Source organism: Benincasa hispida, chromosome 6, assembly GCF_027475165.1.
Source record: "Benincasa hispida cultivar pf3 chromosome 6, pf3_genome.v1.1, whole genome shotgun sequence".
Lineage (NCBI taxonomy): Eukaryota > Viridiplantae > Streptophyta > Magnoliopsida > Cucurbitales > Cucurbitaceae > Benincasa > Benincasa hispida.
Genome location: NC_143483.1, coordinates 55,633,762 through 55,646,222, shown reverse-complemented (window position 1 = coordinate 55,646,222; position 12,461 = coordinate 55,633,762). Strand labels below are relative to the sequence as shown.

The following is a 12,461-nucleotide window of genomic DNA, read 5'->3' as shown; positions in this document are numbered from 1 at the left end:
CGTCGCCATGTTGCGCTAACCAAGTTGCGGAGATTCTTCTTGAGCGAATGTTTGCGAGCACGATCAACGCAAAGTCTCGCAGTGACGTTGCGCTCGACCAATGTATTCCTGTGATCATACTCTCTGCATTGTGTTAACATATATTCTGCACAAAAATGTAAAGATCAACTGCTCTAATGCGTTGGACGCATGCGATTGCAATATTATAGAATTTATGCTTAATGGACATAATTTAACATATTTCATCAACGCAATTCAACATTGTTTAAGAACTTAGTATTATGAAAACGTGCATTTTTGCCCGTTATCACTCTTCATACCATGCATGAGTAGCTAGTTTTTGAATGGGTTGAGAAGTACTTAGTTAGCATGACTTAAGATTTACATTTTATGCGATCATCTTGTCTTATGTATGCATCATTCATCATTTGGACATACTTGAGAGAGTAGTCTAAAGATAGAATCTAGGCTTGAAAGAGTCAGATTAGAATCTAGGCTTGAGAGAGTCGGATTAGAATTGCATAAGCAAGAAATAGAAACTTACACATAAGTTCTATCGTTATTAACACATCGCATGCACCCTAGAAATAGGAGTGATTGTATGTGGTCACCTTGTTTTATGTGTGCATCATTTATCATCGCATAGGCAAGAGTAGAGGCTTAGAAATAAGTCCTATCGACTGTTTCGCATACACATCGCATGTGTCCTAGAAATAAGAATTATGGCATTTTGCATTGAGAAATGTAGTACTAATATCTGTGTGTAGCATGATTGCATAACTTGTGCACAATCTTAGAAAATGTTAGCTAAACCCCTTCTCAACACCTTCATTGCATACTCATGTAACTCTACACTTTCATCAACTCTGCGTTCAACTCCATCGCATAGGAAAAATCTAGATTAAAACACTATTCACCTCATTATTTTCACCACTGCAATTGAATCAAAGAGTGTCACATATCAACTTAGTAGTCCCTGTGTTCGACCCTGGACTTACCAGGAAACCTAAGAAGGTTTATATTTGAGCCTTGTTAGGAAAACTTGCATGATCACTCATAAAACACATCATAATTACACGCATCAAGTTTTTGGCGCCGTTGCCGGGGACTACAGTATATATTACACTAACAGCAAACCTCTTTGATTTTCTTTGCAATTTTCGACCTCTGTGCATTGCCATTCCTTCGGTAAGGGAAGAAGCAAGCGTCGCATGAGCGAAGGACACGCTCCTGAGCCCAACTACAACTAAGAGATCGAAAGAACATTTCGAAGAAGACAGAGAAATAGACGCCGACAACAAAGAAGAACTCTCAGAATGGCTGAACAACCGAAAGAACAACCCGCGAATGCAGACAACATAATGGCAAATCCTATCCTCCTAGTGAATGATTGCAATAAACCCATCCGAGACTATGCATCAACTAACTTGTATGAATTCTCCCTAGGAATCATGAGGCCAGCTTTGGATGGATCAAGGTTTGAGATGAAGCCAGTAATGTTACAAATGATCCAGACAGCCAGACAGTTCGGTGGACGGCATGGCGAAGATCTGCACGTCCATCTCCGAAGCTTCATTGAAATTGTAACACTTTTGTGTTCCTTAACATCTCTACTAAAGAAGTTCGACTTACGCTATTTCCATTTTCGTTATGCGATAAAGCAAGAAAATGGGCATACTCCCTCGAACCAGGAGAGATAACTTCATGGGAACATGTTGTCAAGAAGTTTATGAAGAAGTATTTCCCTCCTATAGAGAATGACAGAAGAAGGAAGTTAATCATAAATTTTGAACAAGAAGAAGATGAATCTTTCAGTGATGCGTGGGCGAGGTTCAAGAGATTAGTGCGAGACTGCCTACACAATGGATTGCCGCATTGGCACCAGATGGAAATTTTCTACCATGGATTAAATCCTGCATCGCAGAAGCTGCCAATGTGGCAACAGCAGGTAGTCTGCTAGATAAGACTTATAATGAGGCAAAGAACATCTTTGATCGCATATCGAAAAATCATGAGGATTGGCAAGAAAGCGATCAACGAGTAAAACCTAGAGAAGGTAACGCAAATAATGGTGCCATCGCATCTTTACAAAATCAGATGAATGCGATGATAAATTTGTTACAGGGCATCGCAATCAACAATCCTGGAGCCCAAAGAGGGCAAGTCAACGCAAAAGAACAGACAAGCACCAACTGTGCTACATGTGGAGAATCGCATTCGATTGAAGAGTGTCCACGAAACCCGCAGTCAATCTACTTTGTCAAGAACAACCCTTTCTCAAATACATACAACCCCGAGTGGAGAGACCAATCTAATTTTGCTTGGAAAAATAACCAACAACAAGGTTACTAACCTGTGGCGTAAAAAGAAGGACCACAAGGATTTTTCCAACAAACTAATGGTCAACAGCAACAACAAGCCAATAGCTCTCAAGCACTGCCATCATCCTCTCTAGAGAACCTGTTAAAACAGTACATCGAAAAAAAATGAGACGGTCCTCTAGAACCAGGCGACTTCCATCCGTAATCTAGAAATCCAAATAGGACAAATTGTAGGAGAGCTGAAAAATAAACCGCAGGGAACACTGCCGAGCTCAACTGAGCTCCCACGCAACCTGAAAAACACATGGAAAGAACACTGCCAAGCAGTCACCCTGCGAAGTGGAATGACAACAGCGAAAGAAAGGAAGGAGCCTAGCAGGACCAATCCAAATGTAATGGAATCAAAGAAACCGTTGATGCCAAATGAATCAGAAGAGCCCGAGATGATGGAACCTGAAGTTGCGACCGCCTTTAAGCCTCTAAACCATGGAACAGTGAAATTACAACTACCACCATTCCTGCAAAGACTGAAAAAGAAGCAAAACGACGAAGGTCAGTATCATCGCTTCCTAGAAATATTAAAACAACTACACATCAATATTCCATTTACAAAAGCGATAGAGCAGATGCCGAAATACGCCAAGTTTTTGAAAGATATGGGATCGAAGAAAAGAAGCACAGGAAAATTCGCTATGGTGGCATTAACACAAAAATCAAACACGATAATCCCACCGAAGATGCACCACCCAGGCAGCTTTACGATACCCTGCTCAATTGGAGGGATCTACATCGGTCAAGCATTATGTGATCTTAGGGCATGCATAAATTTAATGCCCTTTTCAATCTTTAAACAGTTGAATGTGGGGTAGCTAACGCCCACGACGATGACTCTCTAGCTTGCAGACAGGTCCCTAGTACACCCTGAAGGAAAGTTGAAGGATTTCTTGGTCACAATCGACAAATTCATTCTACCAGTAGACTTCATCATTCTAGACTATGAGGCGGACAAAGATGTGTCAATCATATTGGGACGACCATTTTTATCTACTGGTCGTGCCGAAATAGATGTGCATAAAAGAGAGATCATGATGAGCATCAATGGAAAGAAGCTCAGGTTTAACATCATCAAGGCGATGAAGTTTCCTAAAGATGAAGGCCTATCAGGTTCTGACAATGAACACAGTTGCAAAAAAGAATTAGAATCCGAAGAAGAAGATGAAGATGAAGGAGAGGATGCGACAGCATCCGTAGAAACCTGCCATGTAATAATAGAGACAGTGAACAATGACGAAAAGTTGAATTTGAATGAAGGGAGAAAAACACAGAAACCTTTCTTAGAGCAACCACCTACCCTGGAGCTGAAAACGCTGCCAAATCATTTGAAGTACATTTTCCTTGGCCAGAATGAAACCTTACCATTAATAATATCCTCTGCGTTACTGGAAGAAAAAGAAAATGCGCTGCTCAGTATTCTGAGGAAATATATTAAAGAAATCGGATGGACGCTTGTGAATATCAAAGAAATTAGCCCAACATACTGCATCCATAGAATTCGACTCGAAGAAAACCAGAAAGGCTCTATCGAACCTCAACGCAGATTAAACTTTACGATGAAAGAGGTTGTTAAAAAAGAGATCATTAAATGGTTAGACGTCAACATCATATACCCTATCGCCGATAGCACGTGGGTTAGCCTCGTACAATACGTTCCCAAGAAGGGCGGAATGACGGTAGTCCCGAATGTAAACAATGAGTTAATCCTCATGAGAACCGTCACTGGCTGGCAGAATTGTATGGACTACGGAAGCTCAATGCAGCGACGAAGAAAGATCATTTCCCTTTACCTTTCATTGATCAAATACTAGACTGACTAGCAGGGAATGAGTACTTCTATTTTTTTTTATGGGTATGCAGGCTACAACCAGATAATGATTGCACCAAAGACCAAGAAAAGATCACATTCACCTGTCCATATGGAACGTTCACTTTTTGCCACATGTCGTTTGGATTATGCAATGCACTGAGCACGTTTTAGAGGTGCATGATGGCCATCTTCTCCAAGTATCTCGAGGACTCAATGGAAATCTTTATGGACGATTTCTCATTTTATGGGCAAACGTATGAAGTCTGTTTGAAAAACTTAGAGAGGATACTAAAAAGATGTAAAGAGACCAATCTGGTGCTGAATTGGGAGAAATGCCATTTCATGGTTAACGAAGGAATTGTGCTTAGGCACAAGGTTTCAAAAGAGGGGCTAGAGGTGGATAAAGAAAAAATTGAGGCCTTTGAAATACTTCCACCTCCAGCAAATGTGAAGGCTTTAAGGAGTTTCTTAAGACATGCAGGGTTCTACCGACGATTTGTGAAGGACTTCTCTAAAATAGCTCAATCGTTGAGTATGTTGCTAGAGGCTAATAGAACTTTTGACTTTGATTCACAATGCCTCAATGCATTCAAAGTACTGAAGAACGCATTGATTACATCGCCTATTTTGATCGCATCCGACTGAACAAAGCCATTCAAGCTAATGTGCGATGCTAACGGTTATACGATGGGGGTAGTATTAGCACAGAAGGAAAAGACAATGTTACACCCCATCGTATATGCAAGTAGAACATTGAACTCCGCCCAAGCGAACTACACCGCCACAGAGAAGAAGCTTCTAGCGGTAATCTTATTGGGATCCAAAGTTATAGTTCACACCGACAATTTGGCAATAAACCAAAAAAGATGCAAAGCTGAGGCTAATCCGATAGGTTCTCCTTCTCCAAGAATTCAATATGGAGATAATCGACTGCAAGGGAACGGAGAACCAGGTTGCTGACCATTTATCGAGATTGGAGAATTCTCAAGTAGACCGCATTCAATGGGAGGTGAACGCATCTTTCCCAAACAAGCAGTTGTTTAAACTTGAAGAAAGGATTGTTCTTTACGAAGCATATGGATTGTGGATTCCTCGGGCATTCTTCCATCAGATGGGCATCTCCGCAAGCGACAAACTTGTGCTTGTCTGCTCGATTATGTTGACCTGCCCTCGTTGCATTCCCGGGCTATTGATTTTGATGCCCTATATCAGATTCATCATCGCATTCAATTGATTTTGTAAGGATGAGATGGCCCAATTCCTTGCATCACCTTCTTTAATTCTAAGTCGTTGATCGCTTTCCCTCCAGTCTTCGTGATTCTTCGGAATGCGATCAAGGATATTTTTAGCCTCGTCATATGTTTTGTCAAGCAGACCTCCAGCTGCTGCCGCATTGGCAGCTGTCTGCGATGTAGGGTTCAAACCTTAATAAAAGATTTCCATTTGGAAGCAGTCGGGTAAGCCATTGTGCGGAAAATCTCGTACCAATCTTTTAAACCAAGCCCGGGCATCACTGAGTGATTCGTCAATATCTTGTTCAAAATTTGTAATCAACTTCCTCCTTCTTGCGTTCTCTGTCGGGGGGAAGTACTTCTTCATGAACTTCTCTACTACTTGTTCCCAAGATGTTATCTCCCCTGGTTCGAGAGAATAGACCCATTTCCTTACTTGGTCACACAGCAAAAATGGGAACAACATTAGTTGAACCTCCTCAGCTGAGATGTTTGGGAACAAAAAAGTATTGCATATTTCAATAAAACTCCGAAGATGGGCGTGCGGATCCTCGCCACGCCTTCCGCCAAATTGTCCATTAGTCTGAATCATCTGCAGCATAACCAGCTTCATCTCAAACCTCGATCTGTCTAGGGCTGGCCTCATGATTCTTGGGGAGAAATCATAAAGGTTGGGCGACGCATAGTCCCGGATGGGCCTGATAACTTGTAAAAATACAAGTTATTTATACTGCTTTATTTAGATATTGCGGTTAAAAGAGAGGAAAGTTGCGTCAATTGTATGGAAATTAGCTAAGAAATGCAAGAATTATAAATTGTTGTCAATACACCCACTGACACCATTGTGATGGTAGAAAAGAATATTTCAAGTCTGTTTTGCAGGAAATCAAGTCACCGTATGCATTCATGGCTCAAGAGAAAAAGAACAATGCATCTACAACGCATTGCGCCCATCATTCAAGAATGAATAGACGATCAATGCAATAACGACACATGCGAAAATTGATCAAGAGCTTTGCAATCAACGAAACTTCAACCGTATGCGATAATAAAAAATAACACCGCATGCGGGCAAACGATCGAAGATGCAAAAGAGCAACGCAATTGCGGAGGTTTCAAACACGTGTACAGCTGATCGTTGTGCATTTCTGATGGGATTGATTGTGTAACAGAAGGAATATTCATTCCACCATTTCCGGAGCTGCCAAAACAATAAAGTGGGGTCCACACTACATAGAGTCAAAGCTGAGCCTATAAATAGCCTCTGAAATTCTATTGGAAAATATACTTGATATGGGCATACTTTGATATTTGTATATTGAGAGAGAGACTGGTCTGAGTGCTGATCGGAGAAGATCCGGGAAGATTTAAGAGACAAGGCCAAGAGGTGAGTCTCAGGGCAAATCATTTCAATTTTTTCCATTCACTCCATTCGCCAGCAAGCAAATCCACCGTCCAAAACTTTGTCAAGGCGTTGGCACTCTTCTATTGTATTCATCTTCTTAATCTCTATCATTCGCACCATGTATCAGACGCTAAATATTAGTATTGAATTTCATGATCATTTCCATCTCCATCTTTCTGTCTATTCCCGTTGCTCCATTAATCGCTTTCTCCATGATGTTTTCTTAATCCCTTGGTAATTAGAATGAATTAAACAAGTAAATTAATCTGTGCTAAAGAAATAAATATGTTTAGCTAAAGCATGCTAGACAGCATCTTTACCTGTGAGAGCAGAAGTGAAGATGTCATTCTGCCTGTCGAGAGAAGGTTAGAAGAATGCTTTAACTAAAGCGAGAAGTACTTCTAGAGATGGAAGCAACCTTGCGTTCATTACGTTCATCCCTGTTTCACCACAGAGATGTAGGAACACGGTCGATCACCGAGAGGTGTACGCCAAAGGGAAAGCGGAACCGTAGTTAAATCTTTAACGCAATTAATGAACTTGCGATGTTTATATTAATTACCCTTTCTATTTCAGTTTCATACATAAAGACTTGCCACCGCATAACACGACCCTTTGTATAATCTTCACAGTTAGTCTCAATCTCATTATCATGTATCAGAATCCTATATCTTGTATCATAATAGCTTAGGTTTACTTTTATCGCATTTTATTTTATTATCGCAACTTTACTTTACCGCATAATTTTACTTTATCGCAATTTTAAATACCTGTACACACACACTTTTTATTAATTGAAAAACCTCCAATCGCATATATCACGAACGTAATGCATTAACTATGCAATCCCTGTGTTCGACTTCGGATCACTTCGAGAAACTTGTGGTGGAATTATACTTGGTTTCAACGCAAAGAAATTTGTGACAATGCATAGCATACGACAAGCATTCCATTAATAACGCATACATCTAGAAGTAGTATCGCATATCATCAAATCCCATTACATTATGCGAGTAACAAGTTTATGGCACCGTTGCCGGGGATTTGTAACGGTTATTATTGATAAGTTTGTGATATGTTGCAAGACGGATCTCTTTGTACTGGCTGTTTATCGCGGAGAGCAGTCTGACAGTTTATGAGTTCTAGAGTGATCCATAAATTCTAAGCGGACCCAGAGATCAAGTGTATTATTCGCGTAGAAGCACATCAGAGCCGAATTAAGTGGTGAAGAAGCATGGCTAATAATAACGAGGCACCCGCGAGGAATCAAAGGGAAAATTGGCCAACGCAAGACCCCATATTTCTTGCTGCTGACCGCAACATTCCTATGAGGAACTATGCAGCGCCGGATTTTTATAACTTCTCACCAGGAATTTCAAGACCCATGGTTGAGGAGAATGTAAGCTTTGAGATAAGATCGATTATGCCACAGATGATTCAGAATGTGGGACAATTCGGAGGATTACAAGGAGAAGACCCGCATGCTCATTTGACAAGCTTTGTAGCATGTGCAGCGCATTCTCCATGCCTGATGTGACTCAAGAAGTACTTAGATTATATCTTTTCCCGTACACACTGCGGGATGAAGCAAAGAGGTGGGCTCAGTCGTTAGAGCCAGATGAGATCAACGCATGGGACCAGTTGGTTGAAAGGTTTATGAATAGATTCTTCCCTCCAGTTGACAACGTAAAGAAACGGAGGGATGTGTTGAATTTTGGAAAAAAGGGTTACGAAACTTTGAGCACCGCCTGGATGCATTTCAGACAATTAGTGAAGAGCTATCCGCATATCGGGATTCCCGATGGCATTCTAATGAAAACTTTTTACAATGGCTTAGACCAACCAATGCAAGCAGTTGTTGATGCCTCCGCAGCAGAAGGATTAATGGACAGATCATATACGGAAGCAAAGAGCATCTTGGATCGCATCTCGCAACATTCAGATGAGTGGATTGATACTGGGCTCGAGGAAAGAGGTTTGGAGCAAGAAAGAGCAGAAAATGTCGATGCATCAACTGATACAATGAGCACACTAGTAGAATAGATGACCACAATGACCTCGCTTCTCTAGACCAGCTAATCAACAAAGACATCTCTCTCAAAGTTCAGTGCAAGTTAATGCGTTGACACACATGGTCGCAATTAATTACGTTCAATGTAGGGAGGGACATCTAGTGGACGTCTGCCCATGGAATCAACAGTCCGTATATTCTATCTATAATGAACCGTTTGGCAACACCTATAACCCTAGTTAGCGGAATCACCCAACTTTAAGTTGGGACGGGAATCACAACTAGAGGAGCCACAGTTTTCATCAGAACAGTTATCAAGGGAATCGAGATAATCCTCCTATCTTCATTAATCCAAACCATAGCCCAGGTAATTCTCAAAGTATACCACACTATGACCAACCGTTCTTATCAGATACCTCTTGCAGTACCTCGTCTCTAGAGACGTCATTGAAACATTATATTGAAAAGAATGAGGCAATTAGACAATCGCAAGCTGCCTCCCTTAAGGTTTGGAAGAGCAGATTGAACAACTTGCGATGGAGTTGAAAAATAAAGCGCCTGGTACCAGTTCAGAAGCATCGAAGCCATGAGGTAAAGAGCAATATCAAGCAATGACATTGAGAAGTGGTAAAACAACAGCCCTTGTGCCACCAGTACTAGATTTAATAATAAAACCAGTAGATTTAACTGTCAATGATGAATAATCAACCAGTAGTGGAAAAATTACCAGTTTAGAAGTAAGTACATTTACAAGTGATGAAGCTCAGCAAGACATGAATTCTAATTCAATGCAACCTCCAATTAATAAAACACAGCAAGAATAAGACCTCAACGAACAGCCAACTAAACAAGTACGGTGGGATCCTCCACCTTTCCTATCCAGGCTGAAGAACAAAGATGATAGTAAGCAATTTCAGAGGTTCCTGGACGTTCTCTGACAACTACACATTAATATTCCCTTAATAGAAGCTCTGGAACAGATGCTGAGCCATGTAAAATTCCTCAAGGATATTCTAGCTAACAAAAGAAAGATCGGGGAAAATGAAACATTTGTGTTAACATATGAATGCAGTGCGCTGTTTCAAAACAACATTCCCACCAGTATAAACCTAATGTCCTTGTCGATCTTCAAGAAGCTGGATATCGGCAACGTAAGACCAACCACGATTACATTACAGTTAGCCAATAGATCGATAACGCATCCCGAGGGCAAAATAGAGGATATACTCGTGCAAGTGGATAAGTTTATCTTCCCGGCGAACTTCATCATATTGGATTACGAAGCTTACAGAGAAGTGCCTATCATCTTAGGTTGCCCATTTTTTGCAACAGGGCGAGCGCTGATCGATGTACAAAAAGAAGAACTCACCATCAGGGTTGACAATCAGCAGGTGAAGTTCAACGTTCTCAATGCGTTGAAATGCCCAAGTGATATGGAGAATTGCCAATATATTGAGGAATTGCGGGAAGAACCTTGGCACGAGCCCCTAGAAAAGTTGGAGGAAGAAGATTTTGGAATCGACGCAAGGTGGGAGGAGAATTGTGCCGCAATACAAGTTGAATCAAATTTTGAACCATTCAAGTTATCTGAACGAACGTCGCAACGCACTAAGACATCCTTGGAAGAACCACCCGTGCTAGAGTTGAATTCTTTGCCTGTAAACTTCAAGTATGCTTACTTAGGAGGCGACAACACGTTACCGGTATCATTTCTACCTCGCCAGGCTTTTTCTTCATTTCACTCTCCGAAGTGGCATAGCACAAAGCCCAATTGGAAAAGAAAGAAGAAGAAGGAACATGCACTCATCCAGATCCTGAGAAACAATGTAAAGGTTTAGGACGGACCGTGGCAAACATTCGAGGAATCAATCCCTCGTATTGCATGCACAAGATTCGTCTGGAAGAAGGAAAAACGGGATCGATAGAAAGGCAACGTCACTTGAACCCTGCCATGAGGGAGGTTGTAAAGAAAGAAATAGTCTCGTCATCTACCCAATATCTGATAGCAGCTGGGTAAGCCCAGTGTAGTGTGTTCCAAAGAAAAGGGGATGACAGTCGTCACCAATGGCAAGAATGAATTAATTCCCACAAGGACAACCACGGGGTGGAGAATTTTTATGGATTATCGCAAGTTAAATTTGGCCACTAAAAAGGACCACTTCCCACTCCTGTTTATTGATCAAATGTTAGACAGACTTGTCGGGAATTAATTCTTCTGTTTTCTTGACGGCTATTCAGGGTACAACCAAATTGCAATTGCGCTGGAGGATCAAGATAAGACAACCTTCACGTGCCCATTTGGTACGTTTGCATTCCGTCGCATGCCATTTGGACTCTACAATGCGTCAGGTACTTTCCAACGATGTATGATGGCGATATTTTCAGATTACTTGGAAGAGTCAGTCAAGGTATTCATGGATGATTTTTTAGTTTTCGGCAATAATTATGACTCCTGTTTATCTAACCTTGAGAAAGTCTTGAAGAGATGTGTGGAAACGAATCTTGTTCTGAACTGGGGAAAATGCCACTTTATGGTTGAAGAAGGAATTGTACTGGGTCATAAAATCTCGAAGGTGGGATTGGAAGTTGATCAGGCGAAAATCGACGCAATTTCCAAGCTACCCCCACCAGTGAACGTGAAAACACTTAGGAGCTTTCTGGGACACGCTGGGTTTTATCAAAGATTTATTCGCAACTTCTCCCAGATCACAAGGCCCTTAAGTGCGCTCCTTGAAGCTGATCGTGAATATAAATTTAATGATGCGTGCACTGAAGCATTCAAAACATTGAAAGATGTGCTCATCATCGCACCCATTTTGATTGTGCCAGACTGGACGCAACCATTTGCGTTGATGTGTGATGCTGGCGGATATGCTGTGGGTGCGGTTTTGAGTCAGCGCAAGGACAAGGTTTTGCATCCTATCTACTATGCGAATAAAACGTTGAATGATGCGCAGGAGAATTATATAACCACGGAAAAGGAAATGCTCGCAGTAGTATTTGCACTAGAGAAATTCTGCTAGTACTTAATCAGAACAAATGTTGTGGTGTATACTGATCACTCTGAAAACAAATACCTGATAACAAAGAAGGATGCGAAACCAAGACTGATACGGTGGGTTTGCTCCTCCAAGAGTTTGACCTAAAAATCAAAGATCGGAAGGGCAACGAGAGACAAGTTGCTGATCATCTATCAAGATTGGAAAATTGCAAGGTTCAAGGGAAAGAAAAAGATATTGAAAAACGATTCCCCGATGAGTTGCTGATGTCAGTGGGCATTAATGTTTCATGGTATGCACACATTGTGAACTTCATAGTTTGCGGCCAAGTACCGGAGGAATATAATTACCAACAGAAGAAGAAACTGAGACATGACATCAAATTTTATTTCTAGGATGACCCATTCCTATATTGACTTGAACCTGATCACATTCTACGTCGATGTGTTCCTGAGCACGAAGTCAAGCACATTCTTGAGCTTTGTCATGAGTCCCCTTACGGAGGACATTTTAGGGGGCAGCGGATTGCTGCAAAGGTCCTACAGAGTGGCTATTTCTGGCAAACACTGTTTAAGGATGCCCATGCTCACATTGTTCAGTGCGACAAATGCCAGAGAACGGGGAATATG

General features: G+C 41.3%; 1 protein-coding gene and 1 non-coding gene across 2 annotated transcripts; one reads left to right on the top strand and one right to left on the bottom strand.

The window, feature by feature from the left end:
- Window positions 1-1,762: 1,762 nt before the first annotated feature.
- On the bottom strand, window positions 1,763-1,869 carry LOC150035780 (small nucleolar RNA R71). Its single transcript, XR_016530385.1, has one exon. It is a non-coding gene; the product is annotated as a small nucleolar RNA R71 (small nucleolar RNA).
- Window positions 1,870-9,813: 7,944 nt separating this feature from the next.
- On the top strand, window positions 9,814-10,671 carry LOC150035779 (uncharacterized). The gene has a single exon (XM_090314424.1). It carries the CDS (start codon window positions 9,814-9,816, stop codon window positions 10,669-10,671), a length of 858 nt encoding a protein of 285 aa, XP_090170550.1.
- Window positions 10,672-12,461: the final 1,790 nt, after the last annotated feature.

Excerpts from the sequence above, each read along its gene's own strand:
- LOC150035779 (XM_090314424.1), top strand. The coding sequence starts at position 9,814 with ATGCTGAGCCATGTAAAATTCCTCAAGGATATTCTAGCTAACAAAAGA.